This window comes from Canis lupus, chromosome X (assembly GCF_048164855.1).
Source record: "Canis lupus baileyi chromosome X, mCanLup2.hap1, whole genome shotgun sequence".
Taxonomy (NCBI): Eukaryota; Metazoa; Chordata; class Mammalia; order Carnivora; family Canidae; genus Canis; species Canis lupus.
Window position 1 is genome coordinate 16,834,934 of NC_132876.1, and position 16,986 is coordinate 16,851,919.

Here is a 16,986-nt window from a genome sequence, read left to right on the forward strand (position 1 = left end):
TCTCAACTCTAAGAAGTGACAAAGCTGGGATTTGAACCTAGCTCTGCTGTTGCCCCAGCCCACTAGCGGTACCATATGTATTCCCAAGGATTATGGAGGATTTGATTTATGGTGTTGAAACCAAAGAGTTCACTTTTCTTTCTCATTGGAAAGGTCCAGTTTCCATATTTATGTATGTATTCATTCATTTATTGTATACAGATTAATATATTCTCTCAATACAATATTCAAAGATATCAAGAGGTAGAGAGTGAAAAGTATGTCTCCCTTCTTCCCAGATACCCAGTTCCCCTTCCTGAAGGCAACCACTGATAATCAGTTGCTTGTGTATCTTTCCAAAATGTTCTTCTCCATACTTCTTGCTACCCAAGGCCAAATGTGAGCAACCTGCCTGGCTAGGAAGGCTCAGTAGCAATATTTGGGAAAGGATTAAGAAGGCCACACACTATGCTTACCCACAGAGCAAAAAGCAGGCAGAATTCATCCTCAGCGCTCACTCTGTTGCCTCTGGGTAACTCTTTTTCACTTCTATCCCGGCACTGTCCAGTTCACCCTGACTTGTCCTTTCCTCCCTAAGGAGAACCACCAGCTTCAAACAGCTCTTGTTCTGTCACATTCCTCAGAACCCTGCTTGCTGTCCCCTCAGGGACTGTCTTGGCTAAGAAATTCATCCCCACTAAGGAGTTCACTGGTGTCTATGGAATGATGAGCCACCCTTTTCACAAAACATGTTTACATGTCAACAAGGGGATTCAATCAAAGAGTGACTTGAATAATGGGGATTTCAGATGCTTTGTCATGACAGGCCAACAGGGTATTTTTTTTTTTCCAGAAGGTATGACCTTGTGACTCTTTCTACTTCCCCTGTGGGTGTCAAGCCCACTGGATATCCGAAAACTTTGGCAGCCTTATATTATTTCATTCGCAGTGCAGTGAGGACCCTGAACTTGATCCTTTTCTTTCAGGATAGGGACATTTAGAATTTTTGAAACAAAATCTCCAGTACTGTAGACATGCGTCCCATAATATATTATAACCATAAGCTCAAATCTCATCTGGAAAAAGAAAGAAACAGCTATAACAAAGAATAGGAGAAATCTTCTGACTTTAATATCCACTAAATGCTATTTCACTATGCTCCTTCCAAAATAATATTTAGAATACAAAGTTGGAGCAGATGGCTTCACAAACTCAACATTTTCCCTAATCTGGAGCTGGGGGGAGGTGGGTATCTCTGCTGGGAATTATTCAAGAAATCTCTGTTTGTGAGTGGAATTCATCTTGACTTCCACAGGTAATATTCTTCTCACATAATTAGGCACAACTTCGCAACTCAAGGGAGAGAAACAGTAGGGATCTTCATCAAAGTCACCTGCGTTAAAGAAAGAAAAAGGACATTCTCAGCAGTGGCACTGGGGACTTCAAAGATAGTAGAAGCATCAGATAATTTTTACCAAAAGAAGGAGTGAATAAGAGGAATTAGGAAGTAAAGGTTGTGGTGTTTTCCTTGGGTAGTTTCTACAGATCCAGAGTAAATTCATTCATCCTGACAGCACCGTTTAGGCAATTACAAGTGCATATGTTCTTCCCGCATTGTTAATAACAGGCTGTGTTATTCATAGTAACCTTGACCTAGGGAAGGATATTCATGGACAAATGTTGAATGCCTTCAGGAAGGGACCACACAAACTGGTGACACACACATATCCACAGCCCCTGTGAATCAGATATTCTTGCTCAGAAGCCTTAGCTGTTTCTAAAGCCTGAGAGTGCCCAGTGGTACAGAAGGCACAGCTTCACTCTATGCTAATAGAAATTAAGCTGCCTGGCTCTGACTGTCTGTTGGCAACATCCAGACAGCAGATTTAGAACCTGTGGCCCAAGAGGCTAGACTACCTGCCCCACCAGCCAGGTCTTGGTCACAACTTCAGGCCCCTCAGCTCTCTGGATCTATTGCTTGGTACAACAACATTAAAATACTGGGCATGGGGACACCTGGGTGGCTCAGCTGTTGGGAGTCTGCCTTCGGCTCAGGGTGTGATCTTGGAGTCCCAGGATCTAGTCCTGGGATTGAGTCCCACATTGGGCTCCCTGCATGGAGCCTGCTTCTCCTTCTGCCTGTGTTTCTGCCTCTCTCTCTCTCTCTCTCTGTGTCTCTCATGAATAAATAAATAAAATCTTTTTTAAAAATCCTGGGCATAATATTAAAAACAACCCTAAAATCCTGGGCACAGGGGGCTACCATCTCCCCCCTGAGGAAAGACACGTACATTCAAGCCATATATTTGCTAATGAAACAATATCCCTCAGGGACAGCAGGAGAGCCAATACTAATTAACCCTTGTGCAAAACTAGTTCCCTATCAGCTTCAACTATTCTCTACTAAGCAGCTTCCACAACTCCTGCCCTCTGTTATATGCTATGGCTCCCCAGTGCCTCCATATGAGCAGCAGAGCATATCTGCAAGTTAGCTGGCCAGAGTGATAGACGCTTGTGGGCATGGAATGAGTCTTTCCATATGCACCAACTTCCCCATACAGAGAAGGAGCCTGAGACTGCACATAGGCCAATCAAGCCTAAACTAGGAAACAATGCTGCCCCACACAGTCCTGAAGCTGGTAGGCACTTTGGAGATTAACCATCCATCCTAGCATCCTCATGTTGAAGGTAGAGATAATGCAGCTTCGTGTAGGGGAGTGATGTGCCCTAGGTCACAGAGTTAGTGACAGAGATGGGACTTGAACCAAAGGACTTGAACCCTCATTTTTAAGAATATTTATTTATTATTATTTTTTATCATTTAAGTAATCTCTACACACAAAATGGGGCTTGAACTCATGACCTTGAGATCAAGAGTCCCATGCTCTGCCAATCAAGCTGCCAGGTGTTCCTTGTTGCCTTTATTTTTTTTTTACTCACCATGCTGATTCCAGATTGGCCACAGCCCTTGGAAATATAACTGCTGTGTGGAATCAACATGATGTAAAATACAAGCTGATAAGGCAATTCTACCACCGGCAATGAGAAAGTGTGAGAATGACTACAGTCAGGCCACCAAAGGTGTTCTAGATGTGTGAACTGGAATCTACTTTGGTCCTTAAGAAAGGCAACCAAAGGTCACTGCACCATTGTCCAACTAGAAGTACACAACACAGAGGCATCACAACATAAGTCTGAGTTCCTAAGTCCTTGTTCCCTTTGTCTTTCTCTTCACTTCGGGCCTTTAGATCAATCCTTTCCCTACATTTTTCCCTCCCAACACCCACCTCCACCTCCACAACTGCCTCTGTACCTAAAAATCTGGCTTCCTGTGGAAGAAGCTGAGCCTCTAATAGTGTCGTGCAGCACATTTGGTGCTCTTGGTGGTGTGTGATGTGCGCTAGCCTGAGAGCCAGGAAACCTGAGTTCTGGCCCTAGTTCTGCTGCTGATGGTGAGTGAGTGGCCATAAGGCATTTTCCTTTCCTCATTTAAGGTTCCTCCTCTGGAAAACAAGATCACACTAGACATTGTCTAAGGTTCCTTCTGGGTTTAACCATCTCTGACAACTGTTTTGAATTACACATGAATTTGTTTTGACCTTTAGTCTCTTCCCTCCTGCCCGAGTCTAATAACCCACCAGGTTTGCACATACTAAGTTCACTAGGTTCTTCTATATGCACGCTCTCAGCCAGGAATGAGCCCAGGTATATACATGCACATGTGCTTTTAGTTTTGAGGAGGAAGGATTTCCCAAGACCATGTATGTGGCCTCACATTAATTCAATATTTCTGGAATGTAAATGTAGACAATGTAGCTTTTTGCTCACCATTTGGGAAGCATATTTCCGAAAGAGTGCATTGTGCAGAGCCTAAAGATTTCAAAGTGGAACTCGTCATAGTTGACTTGAGGGATGGTGTCAACAATTTCTTCTGGAAGGTTTTCTTCAATCTCTCTTGTTTATACCCAACATGTAGCCCACACCTGCTGTCCCTGTCTGAAATGACACCAGAAAAGTTAAAACCATAAAACCCATCACATTCTACACTTAACATGGGAGAATTGTATGATGTATAAATTTTACCTCAATAATCCTATTAAAAAATAACCTTAATGCACAGAGCATCTGTTCTAGGTACCTCAAGGAGTCAGTTTATCTATGAAGTTGTGAAAAGTAGATTCATACTGTGATGTGTGATACAGGCAGAGCTAATTCATTTACCAAAGATGCCTGCTCTCATTAGAGCCTGGCACAGGAACCAGCAGGTTATTGACATTCCCAGCATAAAGGAGGGAGATCTCTGTGCTACTTATAGCATAAAGGAGGGAGATTTCTGTGCTACTTATAAAATCTTCAAGTTCAAACATTTGCCTTCCCTAGAAGAAACAGACTGGGCTTTGCATTGAGGCTGAGAGAAGCCCTCTGAATTGTATGGAAGAGCCTTTTGACACATAGAAAATCAATTTGCCTGGACTGTAGATATTCTCAGAGGCAGCACCGGGGTTCACCACATCTCCTGCTGTGCAGGATGATCCATCGCTCCATCCTGTAAGGCTTCTCCACTATTGCTCCTTGCTTCCCATATCCATTCAACCCACTATTGGCTATAGGCCAGAAAGCCCCTGTGACCCAGGGCCTGAAACACAGTAGGGCACTCAATCAACATTCTTTTTAATTGAGTTGAGATTGAGGTGACAGCCAGGACAAGCAATCCAAGGAATCTGGGCCAAAAGAGAAGCTTCACTAAGTTAAAATATGGCCCAAGTCACATTCCTCACTTGACTTCATTCATCTCAGCACAGAAGTACAAATCATTTTCATGACGTGGAAACAGCCTCCACTTTGATACCAATGCTCTCTGAACTCAAGTCAGGAGACAAGTTAATCAGATCAATTGTGTGAAACCTCTAAAATTCAAAACCTTACCCAAACTGGCATCTTACCAGAAGAGTTATCCAGTCGTAACCACCCGCAACAGAAGTGTATCTGCCACTGCTCCCGCACACTCTCCTTCATTACGCAGTAAAACATGAAAATGAGGAATCCTAAGTCAAAAGAAGGTCAGTGTGTTTCAGCTTCTTTTGCCAGTGGTCACCAATGCCCAGACCCAGGTCTACTCTTATTACCATAGATACTCCTCCTAAGGAACCTCAGGGCCATTATGGTTTTCTGAGTTCATCTTTCTAGCTTCCCTCTCAAAGGCAGTGATGATAAGAAGGTATGTATCAAGACTTCATATCAACCATAGTTTCCCCCCTGGGCTACTGTCTATCCTAAAGTTTGAGAGAGCAGCCCTGCAATGGTAGTCTACTTCTCAGATGGCTCTCAATGATCCCTACATCTTGACATTTGTATCCTTGTGTCATCTCCTCCTACACTGTATCAATAGAATATGGCAGAAGTGATGGCATGTCACTTCCAAGAATAGGTAATAAAAGACATTGTGGCTTCTCTCTATCTCTGATTACTCCCTCCAAAGGAATCCAAGTGTTATAGCTTGACGACACCCTGCAGCCCCGTGGAGAGGCTGACATGGTGAGGAAGTGAGGCTTCCAGTCCACAGCCACGTGAGTGAGGCTTCCTGGAAATGAATTCTCCAGAACCAGTCAAGTCTCTACATGAGTACAGCCTTGGCTGACAGCTTGACTGCAACTTCATAAGAGTCTCAGAGCCAGGGGGCACCTGGGCAGCTCAGTCAGTGAAGCATCTGACTCTTGATCTCAGGTCGGGTCTTGATCTCAGGGTCTTGAGATCAAGCCTTGTATTGGGCTCTGACATAGAGCCCAATTAAAAAAAAAAGAGTACCTGAGCCAGAACCACCCAGCTTAGTTGCTCCTGAATTCCCAACCCTTAGTAACTGGGTATGATAATAAGTGTTGTTGCTTTAGGCTGCTAAACTTTAGGAGTAATTTGTTACACAGCATTAAAAAACTAATACACATACTCTTTGGCACAATTACACTGTGTGGAATCCATAAATTTGGTACCTTCATTTCCCACTGCCAGCCTTGATTTTGTCCTGAAAGTGGAATAGAGAAGGGCTAAGGGTATCCACCAGCAGTGCTGGCCATTTCTCATTCCCACCCTTTAAAATATTACTCAGCTATTAGAAATGACAAATACCCACCATTTGCTTCAAGATGGATGGAATTGGAGGGTATTATGCTGAGTGAAGTAAGTCAATCGGAGAAGGACAAACATTATATGGTCTCATTCATTTGGGGAATATAAATAATAGTGAAAGGGAATACAAGGGAAGGGAGAAGAAATGTGTGGGAAATATCAGAAAGGGAGACAGAACGTAAAGACTGCTAACTCTGGGAAACGAACTAGGGGTGGTAGAAGGGGAGGAGGGCGGGGGATGGGAGTGAATGGGTGACGGACACTGGGGGTTATTCTGTATGTTGGTAAATTTAACACCAATAAAAAATAAATTAAAAAAATAAAAATAAAAAAAATAAAAAATAAATAAATAAATAAAATAAAATATCTCCTTGGGAGAAAAAAGTAGGACTTGAGGTTTTCCTGATGACAAATGCTCTGGAGGGCCAACTGGATCTCCTGAAGTTTGAGGGTGGAATTGGCAGAAATAACTCCCATTAACAAAGCCTTTCTAGGTACCTCAAACTGAAATTCATTTTTCCCACTTCTGAGCTCCGATAGCACTCTGTTTCTTATACAACTTGCTTTTTGTGGCCACGGTCTCCGTGTGTTGCCCATCTCTCCACCCAACTGTAAAGTCTTTTCATCTTCATATCACTTTTCCCTTTGCCTCCAGTTCTATGTGTAGCAGCCCAACAGATGTTTATTGACTTGAATTCCAAGGCACTTGAGACACAAACTCTCACAGTTTTCTGCAACCTTCATATTATCTTTTTGGGCCTCAAAATCTTTCTTTTGGCCCAAGTGCAGTTTTCAACCCTTTGTTCTTTATACAAGGTTCAGCTTGCCTCCTTACTGGCCAGTTGTGCTGAAGTGAATGATTAGTAATGGATCAGAGTGGTCCTAACTCATTGCTAGTTGAGCACAAGTCATTAGTAAATGCCCCCAAAGCTCACTTCAGCTAGGGCATTCATGGAAGTCAAGAATCTTGGTTGAGGCAGGTGAGAGTCTCCTGCCATCCTGCCCCAGTTTGGCTCTTTCTCCTACCAGCACCATATTCAGTTTGGGAGGCTTGGTTTTAAAGTGATGATGACAAATAGAAGTATTCAAGCATAGAGAAGACTTGGAGTGGGAACACAAGGTGAGGAGATATGGTAGCTATAGTTGCAGATCTGAAAGGCCCGTCATGAAAAGGACAAATTAGGCTTGTTCTGTGTGGTGGCCAGGTTAGAACCAGGAGCAATGGCGGGGAGGGGAGCCACAGAACTACCACATGGTAACATATTGCAGCTAGTGTTTACTAAGTAATGACTATATCATAGGCATTGTGATATTAGTCTCATTTTTATAGATAAGAGACCTCAGAGTCCAAGAAGTCTAATAAATCTGACCAAGTCACAGGGTTAATATTGAGGTGCCAGTGTCAACCAAACATAGGCAGTCCAGCTGGGAAGCTCAAGGTCTTTTTTTTTTTATAAAGGTTTTATTTATTTATTCATGATAGTCACAGAGAGAGAGGTGGGGGGCAGAGACACAGGCAGAGGGAGAAGCAGGCTCCATGCCGGGAGCCCGACGTGGGATTTGATCCAGGGTCTCCAGGATCGCGCCCTGGGCCAAAGGCAGGCGCCAAACCACGGCACCACCCAGGGATCCCAAGCTCAAGGTCTTAAACACTGCACTATACATTCTACCCTCAGGAAAGGGTGATCCGGATAAGATGCAGAGCCGATTATAAGTTACAAGGTCTTAACCACTGCCCTATACATTCTACCCTCAGGAAAGGGTGATCCGGAGATGCAGAGCCGATTATAAATTATGATATTACAATACATCAGTGTATCAAATCAACATGTTGTACGCCTTAAATTTGCACAATGTTAAATGTCAAATATATTTCAATTTAAAAAAGAGAGAAGTTGAATGCTCTGCTTTATAGAATGGTGAGCTCTCTGTCTCTGGAAAGTTTCAGGTAGAGGCATGTGACTTTCTGTCACTTGATGGAAAGTTGGATTGAAAGATCTTGGGTCCCCAGCCCCAGCCCTGAGACTCTCTGATTCTAGGTGGGAGGCAGCAATCTGGAGGCTAAATGGAATGACATGTCTCACTAACTCCCCCGAGGGCTTTATCTCCGTGTAACCAAACAACTGTGGTGATGAATCGAGCAGCACTCACTCTTTCGGAGCAGCAACCACCTGGAAGGTGGTGCAGCAACCTGGTGAGAGCAAACCCCAGTCTTGGAGCATGTAAAACTCCTCCAGCTTCAGCAGGAACAAGGGGCAACAGTGACAACAAGCACCTATTACCGTTCTGATTTCCTGCATGGAGTTTATTTTGTTCTCAGACTTAAAGGTTATTATGTGAATTCCAATGAGCTGCCTGCCAGCTCTCCTTCTCTGCCTGTCAGCTTTCCCTTTTCTTTCCAATAACAGATTGATTTGCTTACTCACTAGAACATAGGCATGAGGGAAGATGTCAGGTTTTTGTCACCTGCATTTTTATTTGTGCATCCCTCCTTCCCTGCACAGATTTTTTTCACATCTGACCATAGGGCAACCTCCTTCAGCCAAAATTGCAAACTTGCTATCTGTCTTTTAAATGGCTAATTTGTTCACTTGTTTCATTGCATTCCTGCTCTGAGTGTGCATGCACGTGTGTGTGTGTGTATGTGTGTGAGTTGAGTTTGAAACTCAAGGCTCTGCAAACCCCCTCTCTGTAAGATGGCACATTCTATCTTGTAAGGCAGGATGAGGAACTAAAAATGCTTGGTGCTTGGTTGACATAAAGCGTATCTGACAGACAGAGACAGCTTGGCTCTGTTGATGCTGGATCTGTGGGACTTTGGGCTTATTCCTCAGGAGATCCCCAGCTGGATTCTGCTTCTAAGCCATGGAGGCCTCTTGCTTAGATACTACTTCCCCTTTCCACCACAGGAATGGAGCACTTGTTGTTTTGAAGACATTCCTTCTTCCTTTGTAAGTTCTAAAACAGCTTTGCTTTCTTGTTCTTTTGTCAGCTTCCCTGTTAGCCCCTCTTTCCAGAGGGCGAGTGTGTTTCTTCTCAGAATTAGTGAATGAACTTATTGCTAAGGAAGAAGTCTGCCTGGGCATCTGGTTCCAATTCACTTCTGCACACATCCTACTCCCTGGCATTTGGTCTTTAAGCATTCCAATCAGAACATGCTTGGAAGTATCTGGTGGGGCAAAAGTTTCAGCTGATACACCTCATTGCTCTAAAATAAGATGGTTTCTTGACATGAGAGCAAAAATTGTGCCTTATTCTAGATTGTTCCCCCATCTCCCTGCAGCACCTTGCAAATGTCTGGCATCGAATAACTACATACCAATTCACATTCCCCAAGATTCCTCAGGGGTTAATAACCATACAACAAAGTGCTCTGAAGTTTTTAAAATACGAGGTTCAAATAAATTTTTAAAGGTTTTTTCCTCCCCCAGCAGAATTTCTCAGAGCTTTTACCACGATGATATGTATTGTGCCATTTTAAGAATGGGGGAATACAGTTTGCTGCATTTCCCAAACTTCTTTGACCATAGAACTCTTCTCTTGCTGGGGCATCCTATGGATCACCAGTGGACTGGAGTCTGGTAAAGAGGTTTATTGAGTGGGTAAATGGTTTGGAGTACTAAGGGAGGCCCTGATTCGATGCACTACCCAAGTTCACTCATAGCTGCCCCTGTGGCTCGAATGAACTAGGCCAAATTTGAGGACAAGAAGAACACGGAACAGAGTTTGAGACTCTCAGGAAATCATTCTGCATGTCTCTTCCTCTGAAGATTTGTAATAGGCAAAGTCAGATTAAAATGAACATCAACAATTAGTCAGAGGTATATTAACTGGACCCTTCTCTTTTACTTCTCATGACATCTTTGGCCTACCAATCAATTGCCTACCACATTACTATCATTTCCTTCTTTCACCAGAAAATGGGGATTAAATTAAAGAGCTATAGAGACATTAGTTTATGATCATCTAATCCAATCAGTTGTGGTGACTCTTCCAAGGTCAATTTGTAGCAAAACCAAGACTAGAACCTTGGCCTCTTGCCTTGACCCACTGCTCTTTACTCTTCATCTTCATTTCTTTATGACTCTCCAATTTCCTAGCCTGGCTCCTTCCCAAAATATTTGGATCTCTGTCTGATGTAGCCAAAGTCTAGGGGGTCAAAAGTTTAGTGTTTCTACTGTCCAGTAATTATTGTGTTCGACTGGATTGCGCATTTCAGAATGTCAACGTAAGTGCATATCTGTACACTTACGAGCACAATGTGGTGATTCAATGAATACTGTAGAATCACCAGTCAGTGTTTGATACAAATATTGCCAACTAACTGGAGTTGAGTTAACTCTCTGGGCTTTTCTATATATCCCAAAGTAAGAGTGAGCTCATTTAATGAAGTCCTAATATCTGGGTAATATTTCCAATGGCTGCCTGTCAATCCATTGATAGTAGAGGCCTCTTGGAGTATCTTTCCCTCCTCTCAATCCCCAAAAGGTAAGATTATTTTCCAAAGCAGCAAAGCTTTCGTGGTGGTTTGACTAGCCACAGGAAGTACAAAGAAGCAGAAGTTACCTTGCAACGTGTTGAAAATGGCAAAAAGATATAAGAAAAAGATCCTCACAGGTCCCCAGGCAAAAAAAGCAAACCCCCAGGTGAGGCCAAGTAAGAATGTCAGGCTCGTTGTGCCTTTAAGGTCATGCAGGATCATCTTCCGCCGGGTCCTGCGGCTTTGGGAGTTCATGGAATTCAGTTGAGCAAGAACAGTGCAGAACATGGAGAGATTCATTAGAAATATGAGGCAAAAATAAGCCACAACTGAGGTGTAAAAGATAGAATCATCTTTAATCCAACAACTGTAAGAGACAAAGAAGAGAAGGCCATTGTGAGATAGATAAACACAAACTTATAGTTTTCAGTCAGACACTCAAGATCACCTTGTCAGTTTTAGTTCACCTGAGAGCACCTGTTCCTAGAGAGAGGCACTGTCTTTTTTTTAAAAGATTTTTAAAATGTATTTATGAGAGAGAGAGAGAGAGAGAGAGAGAGAGAGAGAGAGAGAGAAGCAGTGGGAAGGGCAGAGAGAGAGGAAGAAGCAGACTCCCCACTGAGCAGGGAGCCCCACGTGGACATGGGGCTCAATCCCAGGACCCCGGGATCATGACCTGAGCCAAAGGCAGATGCTTAGCCATCTGAGCCCCCCAGGTGCCCCAAGAGAGGCGCTGTCTTGACAAGAGTTCACTCACACTCATTAGGGGCAGAGTGGGGCTCGAACCCCAATCTCCTGAGCCTCAGTCCAGGGTTCTTTCTAATACCAGAAATCCTAGAGGAAATGCAGAAACTTCTCCGTCCAATTCCCTAGGAGGCTATTCTGTTCCTCAACAGCATAAGAACAAATTATGTATTTTACTCCAAAGTGGCTCTCCCCCTACCCCACCCCACCACTTTACACCTGAGCTTTTGTTTGCAAGATGAATTCTGCTTTGCATGATAAATATCACAGTAAAAGGACATGAGCAATGACTGGCTTTCCTGAATGCTATATCAAACGATGAAGAGATCATCAATGTTAATGATGTATATTTTAAAACTCCCTCTGCAGCCTCAAGTTTGGAAGACAAAAGGCAACACTGACCACTGGACTCTTAATGGCTCTACTGTTTCTATTAAAGAAGAAATATGTGATGATTTATATGAACAAATACTTCATCTAATAGCATTTCCAATTATCAGGGGCATTACCTCTGAGTTTTGAACATGGACAAGCTTAACTAATTTAACTGTGTGTCAATTAGCTGAGACCTCTTTTCCAGAACAAGGAAAAGTCCTTGTGATCATATTGTTTATATTGGTGTGGATACTTTCATGTTTGTGAGTTTGTGTGTGGTTTGTGTGTATGTTGGGAGGGAGTGAGGAAAAAAAGCATTTAATTTCCCTAATAGGGATGCCTAGGTGGCTCAGTGGTTGAGTGTCTGCCTTTGGCTCAGGTCATGATCCCAGGGTCCTGGGATCAAGTCCCACATGGGGCTCCCAAAAAGTGAGCCTGCTTCTCCCTCTGTCCATGTCTCTGCCTCTCTCTGTGTGTCTCTCATGAATAAATTTTTTTAAAAATCTTTAATTTCCCTAATAGTCTAATACTTAGTATTTCCTGAATATCATCTTAAACCTTAAAGGAGGCTATAGAAGACATTTTAAAAGGGGCAGCACTATATGTTTGGATACAGAATCATCTCTAAGACACATTATTAAGTGCCAAACAGTGTATAGCTACCATGTGGATGACAGAGTGTACAGGAGAATATCTATACAAGTCTGATTGTTGGTAATAATTTCATCAAGAAAGAGAGATGGCATGGCTGGGGGTTGGGAGCGGGGCTTACTTTTCATCCTCTACCCTTTTGTGTGTTTGAATTTTGTACCACGTGCATGTATTACTTCTTCAAAATATAATTATAAAAAAAAAAAAGCTTTTACAGCACTCTGCCTCTTACTTAACCAATTCACATATGAAAGGGCTCTTTTCAGGAGGAGTGGAGTTGGTTCTGTTCTGGTTTTGCTTTTGATCTTGAAGTAGAATCACCAATAGATAGACACTGGGGGCCCTTTAAGTCACAGAACAGGCGAGGAGCAAGGATGGAGGAGGAGATGAGAAGCAAGGGAAGAGAAAATGGAGAGAAAGAAAGGCTAACAATAATTATAATTATAATTTTGACACCCCAGAAACTGTCATCTCAATGTAAAAGATGGAGGAGTCTGGGGGGCTGTATGTGAGACCTCCTACATTTGATTCTAGTCCAGTAGGAGAGGAAATCTGTAGTTAAAAAAACAACCCAGCTTTAGAGGCAACAATAAAGAGAATGAATCTAACAAAGTAAAAAAATAATCAGAAGCGTGAAAGGAAAGCATGCAGTCTAAAGGACTATATGGTAAATAGCTACATGCCTATAAAAGAAGGTTCTGGAAAGGCAAATGGCTACTTCTCTGTGGCTGTGGATGAGAGAACCACAGAGATGGGCTTATACATTGGGAAGAAAACAAAAGATGGTAAGCAGGGCATAACTTATAAACTTGTCCAATCACTAAGTTGGACAACCATAGCTAATGTAACATTGTGTGTCAACTGTACTCAAATAAAAATAAAAAATGTTTTAAAAAGAATAAAAAGGAGATAAGAGAAAAAGAAGAAAAGAAAAACAACAGGACAACAAAGCTGAACCAATTTACAAAGGAAAGCAGTGGAGTCTTTCAGGGGAGATGGTTGTTGACAGCTAGAAAATGTCTTCCAACTGCCTCCATATTTCCTTACAGTGATCACTACAACTCCTCCCACATCCTGCAAGCTTTCTAATCATAATCACTGCCAGTTATGTAGCCCTTACCATGGAACAGGCCACATGCTGAGCACTTTATATATGTGATGTCATTTTAATTTGCATACTACATTGAGAGCAAACATTATTGTCCCATTTTCCAGGGTAGGAAATGGAAGGAAGAGGTAAAGTAAGTTGTCCAAGGTCACACAGAGCCAAGGTACCTAATGAGTGCGCCCATGACTGTGTTTAGGCCAAAAACAGTGAGTCTAAGTGTCCCCTTGAGTGGTCGCCAAGACCAAGCTGCAGGTCAGGAACAACCTCTTCCCCCCCCATTCCGCAGCCTCTGATGGTCAAGAGCATCACCACCTGAGAAGCAGAGATGCCAGTACTTACAATGGAGTCGTTGAGCTCAGCGTTCCATACAGATCTTTTTTCACACTGAGTGTGATTGCCACCATGACCCCTGGGATTCCTAGAGTGGGGAAACAAGCCAAAGGAGTCCCATTAGGAAGCAGGAGAGGTCCTGATCATTGACTGTGGGCCCTGATACACCAAGACGCTGTTTTAATGAGCCACAGATGTGCGGGCATCAAAATACCATTGTTTGCAAAATGTTTGTGAATTTTTCCAAGTTAAACATTTCTAGGAATGCTCCAATCTGCTAAACTAAACAGCATGCCAAAGGCTCCAATACAACGCCCACTGATTATTAAAAATAACTCAAGTGCCAAAAAATCAACTTGGCAATAGAAATATCTAGTTCATCGGAATACAGGTTTGCATCAAGCATTTCTTTCCAGATGATGGGCTGCCAATTTTTTCTCCTTAGTTCCTAGGATCTTTTTGTCTAGGTCAACTTGGAGGAAGGGCACAGGCCATCAGCTGTAGCCTTCAGTGCTTTCTGACAGGGGGGCTGTTTCCACACTTGTTACTAGTTTGACATTTTGACTAGATCGACCAGTTAACGACCAGTCAATTCAGCCAGACTATAATAAAGCAATCAGTTTAGTCAAAGTGGTCAAACGTGATATGAGTATAGACACAGGATTTAAAAAATCCAGTTTCATGTACATTTGCAAAACTTAAATGATTTCCTTATTTCTAACCAATGTATTTCTCCTAAACTAAGAGCATTGCACCTGCACACTTTTTAGGGGTTTCATAAGATGCTTTGCGAGGCTGTTCTAAACCCCAGAGTGCCAAGTCCTTGAAAAATCCTCTGCTGTCCTGTAAATAGGACAGTTCCTTTTGATCTGTATATCACACACTTAGCACAGTGCCTAGCATGATGTAGATATTTACAAGAATACCTGTTGGAAAAAAAAACAGGAACAGACTCATAAATACAAAGAACAAACTAATGGTTGTGGTGAGAGGAGGGAGATGATGGTGGGGGGGGACATGGGTGAAGGGGTGTGGAAGTTATAGGCTTCCAGTTAATGGAATAAGTCATGAGGATGAAAAGAACGGCATAGGGAATGTCATGAATGGCATTGCAATAGGGCTCTATGGGGACAGGTGGCTGCTCACTGTGATGAGCACAGTATAGACTTGTCCAATCACTATGTTGTACACCTGAAACTAACATAACATTGAGTATTAACTAGACTTCAATTTAAAAAAAATTGCTTTAATCTGTTGGAGGCCAGAAAGGAGGGATGGAGTGAGGTATCACATTTACAGTGGAAGCTGTGAGGCAGTCCCCAAGCTGCGTTTATACTTTGGTAATTAACAAATTAATAAATTATTGATTAATAAACAAAAAGGTCCCTACTGGTTGTTAAAAAAATGTGGACCAATCTACTGCTTTGGATGGGGATTTAAATACAGGAGTAAAACCTTTTCCACAGGTTGCTTTGGCATTAGGAAGACAGAACTTCAAACATAAAGAGATGCTAAGTTTGTTTTCCTTGCAGTTGATTGCATTTGTTTAATATTTAAATGCTCCGAAAGTGCCTATAGCTGGAAAGCTCTGCAGTGGCTCCCTGGTGACCTTGCAGGTAGCCACCTAGGCAGAGCAGGTAAAGGCTTGCCCAGAATCTGATCTGAACTTGGACAGAATGTCCCAGGATCCCACAAGAGTTGGAGAAGACTGCGGGCGTGTGAGGGGTACTCTGAGGCTGTCCCCTACTCGCCTTTCCATCTCCTCCAGGAGGCCGTCAGGAGGCAGGTTCTCATCCCTCCCAGGTTCCGAGGAGGTGTGGGGCTTTGCACCTTGCCCCCCTCAGAACAGAGCTTCGGAATACGAAAATGCACAGCCTTGGCTTAGAACAGGCTCTTCAGCAGCAGGGAATCCCTCAACCCTCAGCTATCTGTTCCCTTTGTTTGGGTGTCGTTCTTTTATATTGTGTGGGACAAGGACTTGGGAGCTGGCGCCTCTAGTTACTCTTCCATTCACCATCTCCGTAAGTAAATCAAGTGAACCTGAAAGCGGCTTGTAGCATCCTGACCAGTGGAGCCAGTCAGGTTGGCCTTGGCTGTAGTGTGTACTTGACACCCCAGCCAGTGTGTGTAGAATGAGATTATCCAAGAAACAAGAAGGAAGCCCTGGGGAACACCACTGTTTAAGGAGAGAGTGAAGGAGGAGGAGTCTGAGAAGGAAGTCAAGTAAGAGAGATGAGAAGAGGGAAGGAAAGCCAGCATGGAGTGTTATCTACAGCCCCTTTCCAGTTAGCCATATGTGGGTTATCTGCTTTGGGGATTATTCATGAAGCCTCTTCCACAACATTTTTCAATCTCCCGGTTGACTTGAGAGGAGGGCTGCCAGGCACAGGAGGAGTGTACTGATTGCTTTGGGCTCTGTGTTTCTGATGGATTGTAAAGTGTGCTGAAACAGTTTTAGATTATGCTCTGCTTGGTGTTTGCCTGTCTCTGCTCCCCACATTAGCATTGGATAATAGCACTGACTGTGGATCCAGGGAAAGCATGTGCTATGTTAATGAACTCATTAAAAGGATGAGTAGCTAATTGGGAAGCTATTGTCTTCACAAAGGCAGTGGAAGATAAAATCTATCCTCAGATGGATCCTATGTGTCCCCTTTCATGTGCACCTCCTGTATATCCAACACATTCTCTGAACTCAAAATCTGTTTTGAATAGGCAAGGGGGGGCAGGGAGGCGCTGAGCTGACCAAGTTAGAAATACAGGACAGCAAACCAATGAAATAACCTTTAAATGAGGAAATTTTTGTGCTGGGTTCCATTCCTGGCTTCTTCCATCAGGGAGCAGTGACAGTGACCACCATGAGGTGTGGTGGGTATCAGGGCGTCTGACCCAGCACCCCTTCACACCTTGCAAGTCCTTTCCCTGTCCCTTCAACAATATGGCCATATCGCAGAGGTCACATGCCCAAACTATGGAGCCAAATCTCTGGTTCAAATCCCAGGTGGGCCATTACTAGCTATGTGCATTTTGGCAAATTACCCAATCTCTCTGCCTCAGTGTCCTCACCATTAAATGGGATTAATGATGAAATCTTCCTCATAGAGACATTGTGAGTGCTGAATAAGTACACAGAGCACTTAGAGCAGTGTTTGGCACTTGTAAGTGCTACTACATAAGTACTACCATACACGTAAGT

The 16,986-nt window shown here is 43.1% G+C and overlaps 1 protein-coding gene across 1 annotated transcript in view; it reads right to left on the reverse strand.

The window, feature by feature from the left end:
• Positions 1–299: 299 nt before the first annotated feature.
• The window catches only part of ADGRG4 (adhesion G protein-coupled receptor G4), a 100,719-nt gene continuing 84,032 nt past the window's right edge, over positions 300–16,986 (reverse strand). The window contains exons 19-23 of the mRNA XM_072816075.1: positions 13,800–13,878; positions 10,669–10,949; positions 4,923–5,024; positions 3,808–3,975; positions 300–1,372 (exon numbers count right to left, since the gene is read on the reverse strand). Of these exons, the coding sequence (XP_072672176.1) occupies positions 1,245–1,372; positions 3,808–3,975; positions 4,923–5,024; positions 10,669–10,949; positions 13,800–13,878 (758 nt within the window). The 3' untranslated portion in view covers positions 300–1,244. The remainder of the gene's footprint in view (positions 1,373–3,807; positions 3,976–4,922; positions 5,025–10,668; positions 10,950–13,799; positions 13,879–16,986) is intronic.